The 23,771-nt window shown below is 44.0% G+C and overlaps 1 protein-coding gene across 4 annotated transcripts; it reads right to left on the reverse strand.

The window, feature by feature from the left end:
* Positions 1-5,858: 5,858 nt before the first annotated feature.
* On the reverse strand, positions 5,859-22,920 carry LOC123993004 (nesprin-1-like). Of its 4 annotated transcripts, XM_046294731.1 has the most exons (14): positions 22,670-22,920; positions 18,434-18,918; positions 17,670-17,796; positions 12,870-13,180; positions 12,471-12,621; positions 12,135-12,317; positions 11,874-12,011; positions 11,443-11,637; positions 10,942-11,161; positions 10,649-10,749; positions 9,724-9,990; positions 8,284-8,430; positions 8,015-8,109; positions 5,859-7,567 (listed from the first exon to the last, which is right to left on the reverse strand). In XM_046294731.1, exons 4-14 carry the CDS (start codon positions 13,145-13,147, stop codon positions 7,354-7,356), a joined length of 1,989 nt encoding a protein of 662 aa, XP_046150687.1. In that variant the 5' UTR covers positions 13,148-13,180; positions 17,670-17,796; positions 18,434-18,918; positions 22,670-22,920; the 3' UTR covers positions 5,859-7,353. The 4 variants fall into 4 exon arrangements, with proteins under 4 accessions (XP_046150687.1, XP_046150686.1, XP_046150685.1 ...); XM_046294730.1 differs by lacking the exon at positions 18,434-18,918; XM_046294729.1 differs by lacking the exons at positions 17,670-17,796; positions 18,434-18,918 and having other exon boundaries at positions 22,670-22,919.
* Between the last annotated feature and the right edge of the window lie 851 nt (positions 22,921-23,771).

Genomic DNA, 23,771 nt, shown 5'->3' on the forward strand with positions numbered 1-23,771 from the left:
ACAGGATGTATCCGCCTTCGCCTCACCAATCAGCATTGTTCAGCCATGTTGGAGAGCCAAGTGGCCATTTGCTTGCCACACAGTGAGACAGCAACACAGAAGACAAATGAAGGTGTATGGAGAGAAATAGCCAATCACAAAAATTCCATCAGTGGGCCTGGGGCGCCAGAACAGAGGGAGGATGCAGTGGAACATTGTGCCGTGGGCTCAGGCAGTCTGTATGGATGCCATCATATCCGTCTGTGCCTATCCGTTTTCATATTGGACAACATTTGTCCCCTGGATAGAGTAAATTGTGCGCTGCACTGGAAAAGCATTGCTGCGTGATTCATATTTTATAAGACAGTACATCTGCGAGAACTTGGTCTCTTTCGTTCCCTGAGCCTTCATTTCCTTGTGGAGGATGCCAGCGTGTCTATCTTTGCAGGCTAGGCTACACTGCTGGCTTTGAGTCAGCAAGGCATCCATTTAATGGTTAAGGGCACAGGGGGCATGGTGCAGCTGAGCTAGCCCCGTGTCATGCATGGCTCCATGTGAAATCCTCTCCTTATATGGGATGTTGCATGGTGCATCGAAGGGTTTAGGAAAGGTGCAGACATTAGCTGAAGCGGGAATTCAGAATGTTACCAAAGTTTGGCACAATAAATAATTTGGTGGGCATGCCTTGGTAGGGTGGAGGATGGCGCCTCTGTTACAGTAGGTGGAGTTTCTACCATCTATGCTTCCTCAACAACAATACACAGTGGCTCTTCCCAGTAGCCCTCAGTTAGCTGTTCTTTTAGGGGTGGTCATTTATCTCCAGAGTGGGGTGTTTGTCTTTTGTGTGGGATCACCCGTTAGAACTGCTGGCTCTCCTATGCCGCCTCTGACCAGCTTAGGCAGGTTGGAGCCAACGTGCCTGAAATATTTCATCATTCCTTCCCCTCCATCACTAGCTGACCCAATCAGAGAATACATTATTTTCAGCCGCTATCCGAGTGAGCAAATCCCAATGTCATTTGGATGTCGCAGACAGGCAGAGGGAAAGCTGTCTGTGCCTGGAGAGGCTCTTGCCGCCTCTGGTGACGTGTGTGTAGGGTAATGACATATTTTCCATTCAAGGGCTTAATCATAAATAACACCCATTCAGATGCACCGCTACATTTCAGTCATTTAGCAGAAACTCTTATCCAGTGATTTACAGGAGTAATTAGGGTTAAGTGCCTCACTCAATGGCACACCAACAGATTTTTCACCTAGTCAGCTCAGGGATTCGAACCATCAACCTTTCGGTTACTGGCCTAAAGCTCTTAACCGCTAGGCTACCTGTCACCATAACAGTCAGTACAAATTAAGTACCGACCTACAAGGTATGGGAGCTTTGAACAGTGTCAAAGTAATGGCTTTAGTTTTTGGCATTCTGTATCGGATGTATGTCTGCTCTCAGACCCAGACATCACACAGCCAGCAGACAGCAGAGTCCCTACAGGGACTGAAACATAAAAACAAATGTCCCCCAAGCTGAGGGATTTCAGTGTGAACACATTTAAGTGAAGCCTCACTAATGCCAGGCGACAGTGTGTGCATGTATGTCAGGCTCACACTTCCTGTCAACTCCATTTCCCGGTCTCTTGTCCAGGGCGACAAGGTCTTATTTTAAGAAGCCGGTTTCTGCAGCCTGATGACCAGCACGTGCTCTGACACCCAGCCGTAAACACACTGGCTCGGAGGCACTGGATGCCAATCTAATTGTATCTGCAGCCTCTTCATTTACTGCAAATAGATTTACAATAGGCCGACATCACTATCTATAAAAGTATGGTGTTAGAAGGATTAAGCCTTCCATTTAATCAATGTGGACTGCAGAAACAATGACGAACAATAGGAAGACCATGGAGGAGGAGTCAGGGTTAAAAAGAGGAGGGAGGGGGTTACTTTTCAATGCCTGTGCCATGATGCATGCCTCGGTCAGCCTCCAAATATTTCTCACAAGACATCCATTCAGACGAATTACAACAGAGTGGAGGCGATAGGGAAGGGTGAATTTATCTGGGCTAACAGTCATTGTCAACTGAAGTAGCCTAGGCACTGGAATGAAAGAGTGCTCAAAATCGTATCCATCTTAAGAGAGAGCAAGGCAGTGTAAAGATAGGTTTTTTCATCTGGCCGATTTGAGGCATCCATTAGCATTTAGACCGAAAATGTTTGGGTTTTGATGTACGCAGTCCTCCACTCTTTTTGGGTCCATTTAGGTAATGGCACTTTCCACGGTACATTAATCTGTGTAATTAGGTTTGAGCCACACTCTCCTCTGAAACAGATCGTGACGGGCCAGGGTACCTCTTTTTTTTGTAGTTTCTGCCCTGGAGGACAATATGTGGAATGCTTTATTATTTTTTTATCATCTGAAGTCAGTGCTCATCGAGAGCAGGGAGGAAGCAATGGAGTACATGACTGTTTGACAATGTTGACTGATGGACCCGCTGATGTACCGTGATTCACTGATGAGGCAAATATGGAACACACCTCTGGTTATCTATCCAAATGAGGGAGGTGGTTTGCTTCCTCTGCGTTGTCATACCATCCCAATCAACCTTCCCATAACCAGACAAACCAATGATTGGTTAAACCATAGACTATAATCCCATACCTCAACCAACGGCCACTTCAGAGTTCATCCGCACCAAAATGGATGCCATGACTGTGTCTTCACACATCCATCCACCACCACCTGTAGGTGTCTTATGGGCACGTCTCCCCTCATCGGTGTTCACAATGCATTTAGATACTTCATCTGGATGTCCAGGGAACGGTCCACACACACACACACACACACAGCACAGAAAGCTGACCTTTCTAGATGTGCCGACTGGTTGTGTCGCTCACAGGGGAGGCCACGTTGACGCCACTGCTCATGCATGGGAGACTTTGGCGTTGCAGCTGTCATAGCCACCCAATACTACAACAATCCTGTCCTGAAGTGATGCCTTCCCAGGGATTTCCCTATAATCTCTTTATGTGTGCACAACCTGTCAATCTCAATCATGGCTGTTGTTGTGCCAGCCTCCCGCTGAGGGTTGGATGGGAGGGGTGTGATGTGGGGCCCTGGCCAATGGTGATCCATTCTGTCGATTAGCTGCATGCTATCTCCCCTCACCAGTGCTAGGCTGAGGGCAGAGATACGATGGGGACCAACCATGGATTTAGCCATTGTGACATAGGGTAGGGGACCTGTGACAGAATACCTATGGAACAACAGAGCTACACAACTGTGAAACACCATTTTGTTAGTCAATCCCTCTACCAACCCTAGTGGATGTGAAAAACCTCTTTCCACAGGTGGGGAACATGTAAACCATGTGCCCTAAATCTCAGGAGGTCAACATGTGTGTATTCCTCCAACACTTGACATTTTCATTAACTTAGTTGTAACCAGTAGTGTAAAGTACTTAAATAAAAATACTTTAGTACATTAAAGTATTTTTGGGGGGTATCTATACTTTCCTATTTATATTTTTGACAACTTTTACTCCATACATTTTCCCTGACACCCAAAACTACGTTACATTTTGATTTGATTTATATATTTTTTTAACTAGGCAAGTCAGTTAAGAACAAATTCTTATTTTCAATGATGGTCTAGGAACAGTGGAAGGAACTGCCTGTTCAGGGGCAGAATGACATATTTGTACCTTGTCAGCTCGGGGGTTTGAACTTGCAACCTTCCAGTTACTAGTCCAACGCTCTAACCACTAAGATACCCTGCCGCCATTCTGTCTCTGCTTTGCAATTCACACACTTACCAAAAGAAAATCCCTGGTCATCCATACTGCCTCCGATCCGGTGGACTCACTAAACACAAATGCTTTGTTTGTAAATTATGCCTGAGTGTTGGAGTGTGACCCTGGCTGTCTATAAATTAAAAAGAAAATTGTGCCATCTGGTTTGCTTAAAGGAATTTTAAATGTATACTTTTGATACTTAAGTATATATAAAACCACATACTTTTAGACTTACTCAAGTAGTTTTACTGGATGACTTTCACTTTTGAGTCATTTTCTATTAAGGCATCTTTACTTTTACTCAAGTATGACAATCGAGTACTTTTTTCCCCACCATTGTGTGTAGTGCAGAAAGCAGGATGAAGGAGTTACTCACTAAATATCCTGACAACTAGCCAAGTGAGCCAGCATGACAACACTCCCTCCCCTCCATATTGTTTTTTTTACATGTAGACGTACTCTGACAAATATGCAAATATTAAATATGTGATATGAGAAAGTTGATAATTTTATAGCTGACAATTTAATCAGACATAAAATTCAAGGCAAAGTATGGAGTAAAGTAAAGGATTTACAACTCAGGAAGCCCAATGGCTTGTGCAGTTTGTGTTGTGATTCAATCAACTTGTTTTTCTTATTTACAGTGCTAACAATGCCTCCTTGTTAGAGCTCGGTTGGAATTTTGTCCAGCTTATTCACAAGAGCAGCTTCACAATAACATACATTTTTTTGCTTCTCTTAAGTTGAGGTAAGATACTGTATAACCTGTGATATATAGTGGGAACACTTCAGGCAAGGCTTCTATTGAGCGTAGAGACTTGCAGTACTGTCTCTCTATGCACTTTCTTTCTGCAAGGTCAGTTGCACCTTCTGGAGTCCAAACTTCAATAGTTAGCATGATCATAGCAGTCCTTCTCAGGAGCCGTCTCAAAACTCAGTTGGCGATGGTAACTAACTTGAGTCATGCTAGCTCATATTATATACACATAATATATATAATATATATATATACATATATATATATACACACACATAATATATATATGTGTGTTTGTGTGTATATAATATATATATATATAATATACATATATACACGTATACATACATACATTTATTTTATAGCCTCTGAAATATACTGCTGGTGCAGGAATATAGCAAAACAAATCATTTTGCTGCAGAGAACCATATCCACAGAGAAAAAAAAGTTCCTTTCATCTCAGCTTTTACTAAATTGGCCTAAAAAAATTGGCCAGTACTGTACAGTTAGAGAAGGATTCAGGGACAAATCCAGGGGTATAAAGCAGACATTCTTCACACTGGCTTTTACAGTACGCACACTTGCTGTACAAACGGTACATCAGTGTCAGTGACTTAGAAGTCAGCTGGGAAAGGTATGTTTACTCAGAATGTCTCAGGGGACAAGTCTCATTTACTCACACCCATTTCTCCACTTGCATTTACATTTAAGTCATTTAGCAGACGCTCTTATCGGCCCGCAATGCTTGTCCTTCAAAGGATAATAGCAGCATTTACTTGTTCCGTTTTTACAGTCATATGGCCGGTGGTACCAGATCCCCGGCAGTACATCTCGGTCCAGAGTCCAATCTAGCGTACCATGCCCTTCCATCTTTAGACAGGTCCTAAATTATGTTGTAACAGTTGTGCCAAACACACAAACCAGCAATTTGCTCTCTATAATAGACTCCCCCTCTATGAGTCATTGGGGAAACAGGACAAAACAACCAAAAAGCATAGATTGAAAACATAAATTTGCCTCATTAGCATGTTAATCAAGACTATGTCTCCTCTTCAGCCACACAATCCTGATTCCCTCACCCTATGCATCAGAATTCACTTTCAAGGCCAGCCATGGACAGGTCATCTGCAAATTCTTCCGATATCCTCTCATTTGCGTACTAATTGAATTTATAACATTCTTGGGTGCATTTTTTTTGCATGCACCAGCACAAAACCCCCTTTCAGTTCACCCACTAGCCCAGACACTTGCAGGCCGTCGCACTATGGCAAAAATCAGAATCACACGACATACCATTCCACACACACATTCCACAGTAGAAAAAAAATTGATCTATACTCCTCTGTTCACACTGTTCTTTAATTTCATGATGCATGTACAGATCTTGAACTCCACATATATAAAAAAAACAAAAAACAAAAACAGGAATCCTTTACTGTATAAAGGGGAAGTTTAAAAATCATCCATGAAAATGCAAGAAGCTGAGGAATCTGATTTGAAGAAATCTGATTAGTTATACTTCGCTACATGTCCACGCTGATACACACTGGATGGACAAGAATCAAAACTCTGTGCAAATACTCCCCCACAAAAAAAACACACACAAGCATAAGGTAGACATATTCTAACATTTTCAGATGAGCTGCATGTACCTCACATAATATTATGGAGTTTTGATCCAGTCACTTCTTAAGACTGACATTACATTTGTGACATACGGATGAGATCCAGGATTGCATCCACTATGTCAAAAATATAGCCATTGACCATAAACCATTACATAACACATACAGTATGTTTAGAGGCTTACACGGTCTTCACTGGCCTCAGATGAGTTGGCTTTTGCCTGATTGTTTTCCAGCTGGACCCCGTTGGGGTCGCAGCAGATGTAAAAGAAATTCATTGAGTATATACTAACGACCCACGCACATGCAAACAAGGTCTCACCCACAGCGGCAGCACAAAAGGAGTGCTAATTTTCCATAAGTGCATTAACCAGGTCACCTATCCCATTGACCTACAAATGGGTTCTCTCTGCAAGTCGCCCTAGTAAATCCGAACTCGGGCATTCAGTATTATTCATTTGAGGAAACCCCACGTGAAATGGAGAGCTTGGGACTAACGATTACCTGCAAAAAGATGATTCTGAGATAATTGGCTTCAAAGTTCCGAACCCTCAATGGTTTGAAAGGTGTCAGCAATGTTGGTCTGATATTCTCTTGAATTTAACAAGATTGGGGTGTTGAGTACTATATGGGTAGAGAACATTGAACAGAACAAGGCTTGATCAATAACTCAATTTGGACAAAAATGCAGATCGAACCAATAGTCCCAAGCTCTTGCAATATAGAGTGCAGAATAAATCGAAAGCTCTCTAGCTTTGACATAATAAATATTGATATACAGATCATTTCAAATGCCCAAAAGAGAATTGCGCAAAGTATTTGCTGTCATTAAGTCGTCCATATAGATTATAATCACCACATAAATAAGTTACAAATCAATCATGACAGACCAATCAACAAAAGTGCTAGCCTGGCATAGTAAGACATTATGAATGCCATTAGAGAACGTTATAAAATGAGGCCTATTAAGTCATGAGCTACTTCTGCCAGCAGGCTGGTGGAGGGATTCAGATAATAAATACCAAGGCCACATTTTTATTGGGCCTAATAGTTCTTAATTTCTCTCTTTTCTCATACAGCCTCCTTGTTAATAATGCCTTACTCATGGTTTTGAAATGGAAAGGCTTTCTGGGACTGTCCCCCCTGAATAAGGTGTGTTCAGGGCTCACCATGGATTTATTGTGACCACCTTCTGGGACACTTTTGTCCCTCAGGTTGGCGGGGGCCCGTTGACGTAGCTCAGGGCCAGTTGGAAGGTACGGGCAATGGAGTTGGAGCGGTGGCACTCTGGTTCCATGAAGAGTGTTGAGGGCCAGACCAGCAGGGCTAGGAACACAGCCAGCAGGACGACCAGGAACAGAGTCTTTAGTGCCCCCAGGGGCCACGAGCTGCACTGGGTTTGTCTGTCAGGGCACTCATTTGGCCTAGAGAAGGAGGGAAATGGATAGAAGGAGCATGATAGAATTACAAAGTCTCAGCATCGTTGAAGTCAGGGGTTGTTATTGACCTTGGGGACTGGGAGTGTGTGCTGTTTTTAATGTCTATAAATCACATGGAGTGAGATTTGCTATCATCTTCTAATTGGTATTGAGTAGAATATCAAATGTCATGACGGGTACTTGCAGTGTTGTAGTTATGAAAGTTAAGCCTAATTGAGTGTATCTACGTATAATAAGTAAAAACTATGATAGTACAGTAATATAAGTTGAACCAAAGCATTGAATATTAACACATATAGGCTGTTTACACAGGAAGACCAATGCTGATCTTTTGCACAATTATTGGCAAAAGATCTGATTGGTCAAAAGATCAGAATTGGTCTTCCTGTTTAAAGGCAGCCAAAGTTTACATGTGAATACGACTTTACTCACAGTTGCTCACTATGGACCACCTCCCATGAGGCATTGCAGTGCAGCTCTTCCTCTGGAGACTGGCAGATAAACAGGGGAAGCAACAGAGAGGGACTCTGTGTGTGTGTACACACACACACACACACACACACAGGGGATGCATTCATTTTGGCCTCTGCTCTGTAGGCCTATACAACATTTTACAAGGCAGCTGGCAAAGGTTTTTACTTTTAGTGTGATCTGCATGCATACAACCTGCCATCTTCACATAAATAATGTGATACTGTTACCTGTGGGTTTGATTGAAGTTTACAAGTCATCGTATCAGACTGGAGGTCACATGACTGTGAGTTGCAGGCGGCCAAGCACAGCTCCTGGGTGTGTGTCTGAACAGCTATGTCCCCAAGACTGTGGCTTCCCTCAGAGCAACAAGCACACTGACACACAGCAACAGCAGTTTGGGTTACAGCACAGGCTAGAATCATTCTACATGCAGTGTTTCTATGCAACAAAGGCCAATTGTAAATGAAGAGACGTCGAGATGTGGTCCAATGAGCCCCCCCCCCCATGGGACCAAACCACCAGCGCCTCTATCCACTCACTGGGTTCTGACGACCGCTCGTGGCCTATGGTGTGCCTTTATTCGCTCGTCTGCAATTACAACAGACATAAAAAAAAATCCAGTTAACGCTAGAGCGTTCCGCCGTCCCTGTAAAGCTGCCAATTAAGCCACGAGCGCAAAGACATTACAAGAACCCCTTTGAATTGGAAAAGTTTCCTCTGCAAGGCTTTGCAGTGAAATCAGGCTTTCCATCAGCACAGCAATTCACTTTCTTATGGACGTGTCCCCCTCTGGCGAACAGAATGCTTTAGTCAGGCTGGGCTTCAGACAGCTTAATTAGAAAGTAAAAAGCACCCTCCACAAAAAAAACAGAAGGTAAATGTTCCTGGGCTGTTTCTGTTCTGGTGACACTTAAAACGTGGCCTCTGCTACACCGATATATTTATAAATCTTAATTTTATTGTTTTGTTCACGAGTGAGACGAGGTATAAGATACTCTTTGTAGGCGGTGACACTTCCAAAATAGTGGGCAATGAATTTAAAGCTGCATGCAATGACACAAAACACAAAAGTGTGGATGAGTCTGAATATTCACTTTGTTCGTGATGCCACTGAATTCTCCATGCATTTTTGCAAATATTGAAAAGGACAGTTGATTCTTAGAGTTCGTCACAGTATAATTTGTATTTTTTTTATTTAAAAAAGTGAGCCTTTTCACAAAGCAGGTCTGCATAGAACTAAACACCTTTGTGTGTATTTCTCACTATTACATGCCCCTCTGGACCAATGCTAGTAAAGAGGCACATAAGCAGAATCTAATCAGTGTGGAAGGTCAGGAGTCTTGGAGGCTCCAAGGCACATCTTCTCAGCCGTTCCAGAAAGCTACACACACGAAGATTCTCATGTGATGCAGTACGCCGCTCAATGAAGGCTACTGTTGCTAGTAGCTCATTCCTCCAACTTTCCTCATTTGACTGCAGAGGCTATACTTTTTTTAGGTGTGGGCAAAGTCAATGTCCTCAAAGGATCAGAGGGTTTCTGTCTAAGTCATTATTTCCACCAATTAACTGAGACGACAATGAATTCTAATTTGGAGGAGATATGGGTCAGAGGGGACACTAGATCAGTCTTAAAAAGGCAGAGGAGTTTTACTGGGTTTAAGGCATACCTTCCCAGTACTGTCGGTCTGGACAGCCTTTGAGTAGGCTCTGTGCTGTTGGACTGAAAGGACCCTAGAGGGGACGGTGTGGCCACGCGTCTGTCCCAGCCAAGCGCTGATGCGAGCAGGGTCAAAGGTCACAGGCTCCGGGGAGGGTCCGTCGGGCGTGGAGGTCGTCCAGCGGCCAGAGAGTAGAGGTCTGTCATCTCTGACACTCTGGGTTGTGGGAGGTGAGAACACCTCTGGACCTGCATACTCAAACCTCCTCTCCAGACTCTGGAAACACCAGCCACAAGTGAGGATAGATAGTTCATTCCAGGAAAAATTACACAAACACATTTCATTGAGGTTTTCTGTTTTAATATGCACAATCCTCAGAGGCTTTGATGTCTTTATATTGCTGGCTTAATCAGATGCTAAAAAAACCCATTTAAAATACATTTTAAAAAGTCCTACACTAATGCATCTTCCACTATTAATTCCAATGGGTTTTGGTTTGAGTTCAACAGCAGTGCAACACAATCAGCATTATATTAGTCTCACCAGCAAAACAAAACTTCTCCCTACTGACACCGATGATAATGGAAGTATTGGCTTTAGGGTTAACTAGAAACAGAGCACTAAGATTGCTTTCGCTCTAACACACACACACATTTTCCACCTCTCGCACACACACACACACACACACACACAATAACTCCTTGTTAATCAAATTGAACAACAACATTGTGCCTCATCATAAGTTCAATGGATCATTTGTTTCAGCCTGACAGGCAGCTGCACATACTTCAGTATACACCAAATTCCTTTGCCGGTTGAAAATAAGTTTACATTCCTGATAATATTGCAAAAACATGTTGACCTGCCTCTGAGCCTAAGGGAACAGTGGCCGAGAGAAGCGCCAGGATACAGATCAGTAGGTGGAGCTACTCACCATGTCCTCTGCTGCGCTGTTATTTAGATCAGACTGAGAGTCTATGGAGCTGAGGTAACTCTGCCTCTTCACACCATCTCTGGCCAATGGCTTCTCTCGATCTGTTTGAACGACACAAGCACACCTCAAATCTTGTGCCAAGCCTCACCGACGCACATCGAAAACAATGACAGCGTCAATCATTTAAAAATATTCTAATGGTATGCCAATGTTTGAGGATAGAACACGTGGATTATTCTAGAAGCGTGATTAACTTTTAATTTGAATCCATTGTAAATTGTTTCATTGCCTACCTGTGTGAGTGCTGAAATATGACAAGTCAGCGTCGTATTGGGAGACGGGGCCCCCGATGTCGACGGAGGGGTCCCACTCCAGCACCATGTGGTCCAGGTTGGGGGGGTTACGCTGGTCTGGGGCGCTGCTCTTCTCAAACACACCATCCTGCTCCAACAGGATCTCAGATGGACAGCCGGAGTCAGAGGCTTGAGTCAGTACCCAGTCATCCTCATACACCTGACATAGGGAGGAGGGAGCAAAGGGGGAGGTATAAGCGGAAGGTAATAACGATGCTATAAAAACACACTAATGGTAGAGTTGTTCTTGGTGTTTGGACTGCAACAGCTGATCAGAGCCAAGAGAGAAATTGACATTTCACAACCCAAAAACCACCTCGCTTCTCTTCACTAGCTTCCTGTAAATCATATATGCCTTTCAGAACAGCGGACAGAAGCTTAGAAGAGCAGGGTCTTAAGAGTGGCAGGTGCAGTTAAAGATACAGGTTAAGCAGACCATACCAGTCTCATGCTGAGCAGGCGTGTGTGCAGACGGCCCACTCCCTCAAATACTTGGGCACAGTAGAGCAGCAGCTCCTGCAGCCCCGCCTCGATGTCTTGGGCGTCCTCTGGCTCGCTCCTCTGGATTAGCGCCTCACCCCGCTCCAGGAGACAGTTCAGGCGCCCTGCATTCTCCCCCACTGCCTCCTGGAAGGTCTGAGGCCACACACACACAGCAAAGTCAAATCAGAGTGGAGACATTTACCAGGGGAAAGGCCTGGTACTGGCATCTGGTTGCAGCAAGTCAGGGACAGTTCATCAGAATTACAGATAAATTACCAAGTAAAGTAGACGCAAAATTATGTTAGGATCAAGTGAGGACCACTGATTACGTGGTCAGATTACTTAGCTGGTCAGTCCTGTCCAGTACAGTCTCAGGCCATGTCCTTTACCTGCAGCTCCCGCATCTTGTCACAGGTGTCCCTTCCAGAGAAGTGTTCCACCTCGGTCAGCCTAAGGTCCATGTCAGCAAGCCAAACAGCCATCTCCTCCCTCTGGCCCTCAAACTCCTCCCGCTGGGACACACGGTGCTGGGGGAGGTGCAGGAGAAGACAGGGTAGAAAAGAGAGCATGTGAAGCGGGAGGGAATTGGATGTAGCGCAAAAAATAAATGTCCCCTATATACACTGCCTTAGACATCTTGTGCCTTCTACCTTGAGTCTGCGGCAGACACTCTCAACGGTTCCGTGTAGGCGGTCCCATCGCTGACCACAGTCCTTGGCCATGCCCAGCAGGCGTGACCGCATGGCCCCATCAAAGAGCCTGGTCAGGGTCCTGTTCCTAAGGGTCAGACTGTCCAGCTGCACTAACCGAGCCCCAGCCTGGGTCCTCAGGCTCTGGGAGGGGAAAGCACAACAATGGGGGGGGTTTATATAGAGACTTGTTGTTCTGTCTGTTCTATTATATAGGTGAACAAAAGAGTGCTGTAATAACACCACCAACAAGGGGCTTTAGACTGCCATTAGACAGCCTGATCTGGTCTCTTTTACCTCAAATTTCTTGAGCTCCTCCTTGGCAGTGACAAAGAGCACATTGGCAGATCTCGGGGAGTCGGCAGACTTCTCAGCCAATTGGAGCCAGTCACCGAGAGAGGAGCACTCCTTCATGAACTCATGCCATAGCACCCATTTTCTTTCCAGCCTTTGTGAGATAAAAACAAAGGCCAGACTGGTAAACAGAAAAGCACATTGATTAGGGTAGTATGGTTCACTGCTAGGAGAGACTGCAGAATCGCCCCGTTGATCAATATAAATCTACTATCCATTAATTAACTATCCACGTTAATTAGGTCTTAAAGTCAGCAAATACACATGAGAAAACCCCATAGGGGAAGAGAAAACAAATGTGTTGAGGAGTTGAGAAAGGAGACTTTTCTGATACCCACTTACTGGACACATCCATCCAGAGACAGGCTTCCATCTTGGATCAAGCAGCTTCCCAGTGGCAGACAGTCTTGGGGCTCCTCACTGATATCTAAAAGAGGAAGGAAGTGGGACTCAGAAAGTAGGGGCTCAGTGTGCTCTAGGATCAGGTCCAATCCCAAGGGGTTGTTCACAGACTGGGTAGCGACTCGACGTTCATCCTCCTCCGACATTATGTCACTTCCAATGCTGCAGGGACAATGGTGTCCATGACTACCGGCTGGGAGTTGCACCTCCACAGGCATCTTGGGCTCCACCTGTCACCTGGGCAGCTCCACCTGTTTGGGGTGGGAAAGTGTCGCTGCATTACAACACTCCGAAATGAGGGAACAATCACAACGCATATACCCAATGCAATTCATTTGAAAGCATTTTTCACACGAACATGTAACAATGTCTATAGTATGTTATCAGATGGAACCTACATGCTTTCAATGCACTCCGTAAAAAGGTGCGATCTTTGAAGAAACTATAAATCAAGGGTTGGATGTCTTGGAGCACTGTGTTGGGTGAGCACCTGAGTCAATCCATCAGGGTTATACATAGAAGTAATACAAACAGAGTTCTGAATGACTGCCCAGGAATTGAGAGAGACAGCGCAGATGGTGCGTAGCTGAATGCCTCTCCCAAAGTGTGGCAACTACCCGAACGGTCAAGAGGTAATTTTCTGGGCCATCTAATCGTTTTGTAGTAGCAATCCCTCTTATGAATTATGACTCAGCAGTCCCACACTTCAGACCATTCAAAAAAAAAAAAAAAAAAGGGTTCGGAGCAGAAAACAGGACGTTTTCACATTACAGACTGTTGGATAGGAAATTATAACAGTAAAGAGTAGTCTTTCAGTCCCGTCGATGTTGACATTAACCATTTCTGCCTGCCTTTAGAAAATCATAGAACAAAAGTTGAGGGTGTGTAATTAAACCAGTCTGAACTATGCACTTGTCTGGTCAGTGCATAGGAGATGTTGTACCCACTGTGACTATTAAAACCTACCCAGAAACCGTGATGGACGGCGGCATTCACGCAAAACTGAAAGCGCAAGCCAACACATTTAACCATGGAAAATATGACTGGGATTATGGCAGAATACAAACTGTAGTTATTCTCTCCGCAAGGCAATCAAACAAGTGAAATGTCAGCAGAAAATGTCGCAAATCAACGGCTCAGACACGAGACTTGTGGCAGGGTTTACAAACAATCACGGACTACAAAAAGAAAGCCATTCACGTCACGGACACCGACGTCTTGCTTACAGAAAAACTAAACACCTTTGCCAGCTTTGAGGAAAATACAGTGCCACCGACGTGGCCCGCTACCAAGGACTCTGGTCTTTCCTCTGTGGCCGACGTGTAAGACATTTAAGCGTGTTAATAAGCCTCGCAAGGCTGCCGGCGCAGACCAGCTGGCTGGTGTGCTGACGGACATGCTTCAATTTGGCCGCCACTGTTCATCAACCCAAAAAGGCAAGAGAACTAAACGACTATCGCCCGTATCATGCACTTCTGTCATCATGAAGTGCTGAGTCTAGTTAAGGATCAGATCACCTCTACCTTAGCTGACACCCGAGACCCGCTTCAATTTGAATACCGCCAAAATAGATCCAGATGATGCAATCGCCATCGCACTGCACACTCCTCTACCCCATCTGGACAAGAGGAATACCTATGTAAGAATGCTGTTCATTGACTATAGCTCAGAATTTAACACAATAGTAACCTCCAAGCTCATCATTAAGCTAGAGGCCCTGGTTCTCAACCCTGCCCTGTGCAATTGGGTCTTGGACTTCCTGACAGGCCGCCCCCAAGTGGTGAATGTAGGAAACACATCCACTTCACTGATCCTTAACACTGGGGCCCCACAAGGGTGCGTGCTCAGCCCGTTCCTGTACTCCCTGTTCACCCATGACAGCGTGGCCATACACGCCTCCAACTCAAACATCAAGTTTGCAGACGACTACAGTTGTAGGCCAGATTACCAACAACGAGAGCCTACACAGAGGTGGTGAGGGCACCGAGTATAGTCTGCAAACCAATGTTTTGTTGCGATTGAGAGGTTGGAGATGATCGTGGACCTCATGAAACAGCAGAGGGAGCACCCACCTATCCACATCGACAGGACAGCAGTGGAGAGTTAAGTTCCTCGGCGTACATATCCCGGACAAACTGAAATGGTCCACCCACAGACAGTGTGGTGAAGAAGGCGCAACAGCGCCTCTTCAACCTCAGGAGGCTGAAGAAATGTTGCTTGTCACCTAAAACTTTTACAGATGCATAATTGAGAGCATCCTGTCGGGCTGCATCACTGCCTGGTACAGCAACTGCACCGCCCACAACCGCAAGGCTGTTCAGAGGGTGGTGCGGTCTACACAAAGCATCACAGGGGGCAACCTCCCTGCCCTCCGGGACACATACAACACCCGATGTCACAGGTAGGCCAAAAAGATCAAAGACAACAACCACCCGAGACACTGCATGTTCACCCCGCTATCATCCAGAAGTTGAGGCAGAGTACAGATGCATCAAAGCTGGGACCGAGAGCCTGAAAAACAGCTTTTATCTCAAGGCCATCAGACTGTTAAGCACCCATCACTAACACAGAAAGGCTGCTGCCAACAGACTTGAAATCATTGGCCACTTTAATAAATGGATCACTAGTCACTTTAATAATGTTTACATATCTTGCATTACTCATCTCATATGTATATACACTGAATTTTAGATAATCTTGCCTATACTTTACTTAAATGTGTGTGTATTAGGTAGTTGTGTGATTGTTAGATTACATGTTAGATATAGCTGCACTGTCAGAACTAGAAGCACAAGCATTTCACTACACTCGCAATAACATCTACATGTGACCAATAACATTTGATTAGATTCATGCAGGCCGGTCTGTTTTATCCTGGTTGTAGGCCCGGTCTGTTTAATCCTGGTCTTGTCTGTCATCTTACAGTATAGTAAAGTATAATAGTTTCGCTTTCCTTCTTTCTCTCGCTTTTATTCAGTGATTGATGGCACATTGGGCAGCAGCCTGTGAGATAACGTTTCAGAGTGGGCACAGGTTTCTGAGGCTGTCAGATCTTTGATCGTGAATTATAAACAGAAAAGAGTCTTTTTGCCAAACGTTTATCCAAATAACATTTAGAGCAGTGATATTCAAAGTCGGGGTCGTGACCCCTAGTAGCATCACGGGGGAACTTCAGTGGCGTTACCAAAAACAAAACCTTACGAGTACAGATCATTGTATGGGACAAAATGTTTTTGAGAAAGATAATTGTATTTATTAGTTTTTCATTTTGATGTAATGAATTGATGCTTATGTTGATGTAAATTTGTCATTCAATTTTGGGTGGGGGTCGCAAATAATTATTGGGAGAAAAATATGGGGTCCCTGCGAAAAACAACATTTGAATACCACAGATTAAAAATTGATTTTTTTTGCATTCATTAGCTACAGAGGATACTTTTTGATGCAGTCTTCTCATTGTCATTCATAACTCATTTCCATGTTGCCATGCTTCAGGGCGGAAGGCATGTTGCCATGTGAAAGGAATGACAGCTCCTTCCAGGGGAAGTAGAACAGTGTGGAGGATGTTTCCAACACACATCACTGGCAATCTGCAATCCCACTTGTGAGAGTCCATCGACCCAACTGTCTAAACTTCGTATTCCTTTCAGAACCTCTTGAGGAACAGTCAGGATTGCAGAAGTTCTTTAGTCAGTGCAGAGATTTCACTATCAAGTTTGAACTCTTGGCAAACTTCTTACGTGGTTCTCAGTTTGTTAATTTGTGTGGCACAAAGACGTGAGAAACTCTCCATTTGAGCCAACCTCTCAGACAGTGACATGCCCACAACTAATGACTATAGGTCACATAGACTGCCAGGAAAAACTTTGTAGGGCCTAACCCTAACCCATAAAAATGGAAGGGGATGATTATATGACCCAAAAGTAAATATTGCTTATCTTACGGTGACATGAAACAGGGAACACAAGGTTCACATGGTTACCACTGTGTTATGCCAACCCAATCTGCTCACATTACTAGTGTTGTCAATCAAAATGTCCCGTAAACAACTTGATTGAGATGCCCTGGAGACTTAACACTTCACAACAAATCACCACAGGACTGTTCTTTTCCATGGCAGCCATTTTTTTAATGAAGTTAAATAGAAATCCAGATTGTGGAAGTAGCCTGTAGGCTCTTTAAGAATTCCATCAGCCTTGGAGGCCGAAAAACCACTTCTTCACACTTGTGTCCGGAAAAGTTAAGTGGGCACCACTGTTTCCCTGGTATAAAAAAAATGCCAAATAGATTTCCCCCGGTCCCTTACCTGATGAATACGCCATGGAAGGTTGGCTACTCTGGTACCAGGGGCTTAAGTGTTATCATCGGCAAGTCTAATGTCACACTTGATAATCCGGCACAGCAGACTGCTGCCGCACCGACTGGCCTGAGGTTGACCTCTGCCCTTAGACTAATCATACAGAGTGAGACTGGGAATAACACTACCAATCAAACAGATTTCTCAATGGTCATCTCCCTTCATATTCAGATAGTAGAGAAAGCAGGGCTCTCAAAATGGCTGCCAGCCATTGGTTAAATATGAATACCATGAAATGTCCTTTTCTTTTTACTCGAGAGAGCAGCGTCAGTCAGTCGCATCTGAACATTCATACGCGTGTAGCTGACTGCTCCATTGAAAGAGAGTCACTGGATTGGGCCTCGAGGCGATGGGAGTTGAAAGCAGTTTTATTACTTTCGTACCTGTTAAGAGGAGCTCAGTCCATTCTGGAGTATAATGGAACATGCAGATGTCACAGCTTCTGAAGGGCACTCGTAATTTCTGCAGGCTGGGAGGGAGAGAGGGCTGGGCGGCAACGAGGCTCCAGATCTATGGTGAGAGGTTAATCAATTCTCCAGTGTTGAGTAGTGTGTTTTGTGTGTGAGGGGGTTAGGGTTGCAGTATATGATGGAAGCTGACAGCCAGTAGTTGAGTAACATGTAATTCCATGGGGACTCGGGCCAGAAGCTCAGGTTTCTACACATACATGCCTGTATCATTTACAACCTCCATAAAAAAAAAGAAAGTGTCATGTTAGGTTTCAGTCCCCCTCTAGACAGCACAAAGGGCAGGGGGCTTCTCTGTCTGCAGGTGATGATACAGTCTCAATAGGCTACCTCTCAATGACATTACATTTACTCTGTTAAAACCTTCCTCTTTACAGTATGGCAAAGGCCATCCGTGTATATAGTAGTCCCAAGACACTGGATGTTAAGTCAACATTTCTGCACAGATTAGAGTAACTACCTGCCCATGAATAAATTAATAGGGATATGACAAGTAAACTAATGTCAGCTTACGCCCACAATGTGCATGAGTCATATTACTGTTGGGGTAGAGGTGGAGGGGGGCAAAGCAGGTGCATATTGGTAGTTTTCCATAACAATACCCGCATTTGAATAAGTGAGAGCTGAATGAACCCAAACAGTGAAACTGCTGCTGCTATGGAAGAAAAAAAAAACTATACCTCTCCGGCTCAGACAAAAGGTGAGCTGCTGACGTCATCAGCCAACGATTGCCCAGACGAGCCCTGCTGCGCAAGAGACGCATGAAAAATAATGACAGCGTCAACACAGCCATTAAAGCATGGTTGGCCACTGACATTTCCTTGATGGATGCCTCATCAGCTGACACCGGTAGCATCCTGGACCACCTGACGGACAGGCTGGGAGCGAGAAGCAGAACATTACCAGGGAAAAGAGGTTAACCCGCAGAGTCAGTCTTCTATTCAGTCTTTGACAGAAAGTATCAACTGTCATTTGCCTAAAAATTGACTCAACCTCCAGGTCACGTACTGCTGGCTACATGTTCTTATTGGGACAGTGTTCGGGGACAATAATTTAATTGGCAATTGCATCCCTTTAGCCGTCTGACTTTGTGGACACAAAGTTTATAAGCAACTGGGATAGGTCGTTCTTTGTCCGGGTGTGTGAAGGCAGCTCCTCTCCTCTTCTGATGGGGAAAAACAAACAAAAACAGCTATTGGTATGCAGGTCCTATGCCTGGAGAAGAGGCTCAGGGCTGAACAGACCGAGGCACCACACCGCTGCATGAATCACATTTATCTGCCTGGATACTATTAGATGGGCTCTACAGCACCACCAGTGACCACGTAGTTAGTCTTGCTCAACAAAAATTAAACTTTGACTTCAGCACTTTTCAGTCCATGCCAACTAGTTCAGTACTTCAACGTCACTCGGAGGGCAAATGCAGTTCAGTCGAAAGGACTAGGCACAGCAGGCATAATTAACAAATAACAAGTACAGAGCCATTGGAAACACAATATACTATTATTATTATACCATAGCTGAAATAATGACATCTTAACAAAACACCTTGATCTGTTCTCATCCCAACAGTTAGCATGCCTATCGACACGTTTACAGTGCCAGTCTCTTTTACAGCATGTCTCCCTTCTGTGCCATACTGCGGGCAGAGTGAGGAGGAGCAGCAGTGGGGGACATCCGGTGGGACAGCCAGTGCGTAGCAGAGAAAATGGAGCGCAGCGTCACGTTGTCAACTACTCCCAACCCATCCCCCTCAAACTCGCTCCCCTCACCCCAATGGCCCAGAGACTGCGGCCATTGTCTCGGTAGCACAAAAGACTCAAAGTGAACAAACGTGCCTTTCTGCTGTCCGGATGGAGTGCGGAAGACAGGCCTGGGACACCTGATCTATCCCTCCATCTGCACAGAGAAAGAGGCAGCCAGGGAGAGAAACTCAGCGTTAGTCACCCCCGAAACTGATCCAAGATCAGAACACTTAACACAGTCAGTTGCGGGAGAGGAAAGGAGCAAGTCCAGAGGAGAGATCTGGTGACCCTCAATGGAAACTTTTTCACCCTCCAACTAAGTCTCTGCATTAATTGGAGTGAGAACGAGAAAGAAAATGGCAGAGACAAAATGGAAGGCAAAGCAGAATAAGAGAGAAAGGAGAGAAACAGCAATTGAAAGACAGAGGGACAGATAGGAGAAAGGATGATAGAGTGAGTGAGTTGTGTACTGAGACTGTAGTATTCAGCCCGAAGTGACTGAAAGACAAATATTAGTTTATACCACTTTGGCACTCTATTCAGCCCTCAGTGACTGAAAGACAAATATTCGTTTGGAACTACTGCACTCTAATAAAAAAAATGCAAAAAGTGGTTAAACATCAAATAGACTACAAAAGCTCACTCCTATTTCATAGGCTGCTAGAATTACTGAGCCTTCCCTACTAATATTTACTAAAAAGGTGCGTTTGAAAGCTATGCTACGTTGGTTAAACCCGACCCCATGTTTCCAACAGCAATACCTCAGTATTTAGATTTCAAGTCTCTGTATAAAAATGCCTAATGTGATGAGTACAAGACAACAAAGACAGAAAACAGAGAAATTACGTGAACACAATGGAACAAGAGGCTTGGCCGGGAACAGGAAGAGATTGTGTGGTGAAGTACACTTTAGGTTACACAGATTATGTTTGTGTCAGATAAAATATATTTTAATGAGGGCTGTATCTAATGTTGTGCTTGATCAGGCATGGGAAACTGGTGCTCTGGATATCATTTAACATTTACATTTAAGTCATTTAGCAGACGCTCTTATCCAGAGCGACTTACAAATTTGTGCATTCACCTTATGACATCCAGTGGGACAGTCACTTAACAATAGTGCATCTAAAACTTAGGGGGGTGGGGTGAGAGGGATTACTTAACCTATCCTAGGTATTCCTTAAAGAGGTGGGGTTTCAGGTGTCTCCGGAAGGTGGTGATTGACTCCGCTGTCCTGGCGTCGTGAGGGAGTTTGTTCCACCATTGGGGGGCCAGGGCAGCGAACAGTTTTGACTATACTATCGCTAAGAGGAGAGAGGGAATAACCCCAGTCACATAAGAGCCCAGGACTGAAGAGAACAATGTTATTATTATTTAATTTGGGAAGGGGGGGGGGGTCATCTTTCTCCAAATGCAGAGCACATTCCTCCGTCATTGACCGCACCTCTCGTTAGGGTGACCATTATGCAGCCACACACAATGCCATATAGGATAAGGGAATGTAACTCAATTCTTAGAGGGCTAGACTCAGTGGTTGACAATGTTCCTTGTGTCCTACAATTCATTTATTAGACATCAGGGGAAATTAACAGAATGAAATGTGTTTTGCTAAATAACTAAAAGAGCAAGCTAATGAGTGCAACGGAAATTGACTGGAATGAAAGCCAAAAACCAAAAACCTTTCTGGAAACAATTTAGAGGCCTGCGATGGACGTCTGTAAGAGGGGCATAGACGGACAGATAGAGACTTAATCAAAATGGATGTCTGGATGGAAACCAAAATAAATCACATCACTTTAAGAGTCCCTGTTAAACAATACAGTTTTGGTTATATGCCATTTAGGAGAGCAGCAGGTAAATGAAACAGATCCGGAATCCAGTTCAGAGACACGCTACTGCCAGATGCTATTCTTGAGGAGCTGAGCCCCTGAAGAGGGGACATTTTGTGACCACGATTAAGAGATCTGTAACCTTCAATGATGAGAGGGTATCATATCAATCCCGAAATGAGAAAGGCCTGCAATTATCCTTCTGATTAATGTCCTTACACCCTTTATCTCTATGTCAGGGATAGTAAATTAAATAGCTATCTAAGATATCCTGACATCTGCTCACAAAATCATGAGTTGGGTTTCACAGACAGCACCGTTGTCAGCTTTCTGGTCCAGGGCCTGGCACTTATCTGAGGGATGTTGCTGACTGATTCAGTAGTTAATTAGCCGACACCAATTTCTTCAGGTCAAGCACTGCTCAAAGGAGCAGGTTCCTTTTTTATCTAATTGCTGGTCACTAATGAAAACATGACTGTCAAAGGGCTGTGAAGATACACGGTCATTCCCTTTAGGCCTATACAAACTGGCTTTATTCACTGGCATTACAAGGTTTAGACATCGGCCCGCAAGCGATGTGCAATTTGTCGTGTAAAAGTACTCTACCTTTTGTATTTATTTCACCTTTATTTAACCAGGTAGGCCAGTTGAGAACAAGTTCTCATTTTCAACTGCAACCTGGCCAAGATAAAGCAAAGCAGTGCGACACAAACAAGAGTTACACATGGAACAAACAAACGTACAGTCAAGAAGACAATAGAAAAAAAATCTACATACAGTGTGAGGAAATTAGGTAAGATTAGGGAGGTAAAGGCAATAATTACAATTTAGCAACTAAACACTGGAGCAATAGACCTTGTGAAAAAAAGAGCACAATTTTCAGTGAAAAGTAGATGGCTGAGGAGTATTTGGTTCCACTAAGAGTTGTAGGTCCAGCAGTAAGGCTATTGATGCCACATCCTCAAAAAAGTAATAACCTCAAGGCATGACAGGGAATTCACTTGTAAAAATGAGTCATGCATACTGTAGTTTCATAGTACAGCAGCCAGACATTAACCGGTTCCTTGTGAAAACAATTTAAGTGGAAATGACACTTTAGGCCTACATGTTAGTACTACCTGAGATAAACACCATTACTGCCTGCTCTTGGAATTTGTAATAACATTGACGAAACTCATATGTTGTTAATGACCCACTTTGTCTCTCGCCAAACAAAACGTGAATGAAATAACATGTTACAATTGTACATTTTAATAGACCTACCCGAACGTTTAAACTATGCTGACGTCAAAAAAATAAATCACCAATAGCATTGAGACAGTGAAACAAACGGGCAACTTACGATTCTACTTCGTCTGGATTCACAGGTGGAATTCATACAGCTGGGAGGTCTTGACACTTGGAAGCCCCATTTCGCTTGACGCCTAAATATGACAAATACCTATTCGAAAATGCGGAGGGACGTTTGTGCACGCTTAAAGAAACAACCATAGGATGTCATTTGTGAAGTTGATCTGCTTTCTCTTGTAGATGTAACCACTATCGAATGAGCACGCCGGCGTTATGAATGTACCAGGTAACTTGACCTGTCACAGGTAGTTTGAAACCACACCCCTCGCGGTCTACTCACTTGCATTAAACTTCCGCCTACCTGCATGTGTCCCAAACAAAAATAGGATCTATCAAAAAATGTTTCCTTATCCATTCTTTCATCACTGAAAAATACAGTGGACAATTCAATTGAAGATTTTTTTTTTTTTTACTCAAAACTCCGGACTGTGATACAAAAAATATATAATTCAAAGACAGATGTCTGGATCTTTTTAAATAAATGCAAACGTTTACATGTATCATACAGGCCATGTGCACAGCTCTTCTAGCCCTTATATGTAATTATTCAAATGAAGGCATATTGTAGGCCAGTTACATAAGGATGGTATAAAAAGAGGTTGAAGTTGTTTGTATAAGATTTTAATTCTAAATTGCAGTCATTTTATACTCATATGAGTATAACTTCACTGACTTGCCTAGTTAAATAAAGGTTAAATACAAAAATCAGTATATTATCATTTTCACCCCAGTTGTCTTGAACACAGAGAATATCTTGGTAAATCTGTTTGGCTCCACTCAAGTGGAGGACCCCCATGATTTACAGTAGATCCTGTGGTTTTAGGGGACAGTGAAATAAGATAGAATTTATACAGATTCAGGGTACATTGTAATTGTATTTGTGTCATTAGAGAAGGCACAGCTGATTAACTCACACTGTACTAATAGGTAGCCAACCAACCCCCCCCCCCCCCCCCCCCCCCCCCCCCCCCAGGAGTCCCTTTGTTGTTGATTACAGTGAAACAAAGGAGGGGCATCAGAAAGGCAAACATTCCCTTCACTGTAGTCACATATACAGACTACAGAGCCTCAGTGTGGGGCATGAACCCAGCATG

This window comes from Oncorhynchus gorbuscha, linkage group LG13, assembly GCF_021184085.1.
Source record: "Oncorhynchus gorbuscha isolate QuinsamMale2020 ecotype Even-year linkage group LG13, OgorEven_v1.0, whole genome shotgun sequence".
In the NCBI taxonomy this organism is placed as follows: Eukaryota; Metazoa; Chordata; class Actinopteri; order Salmoniformes; family Salmonidae; genus Oncorhynchus; species Oncorhynchus gorbuscha.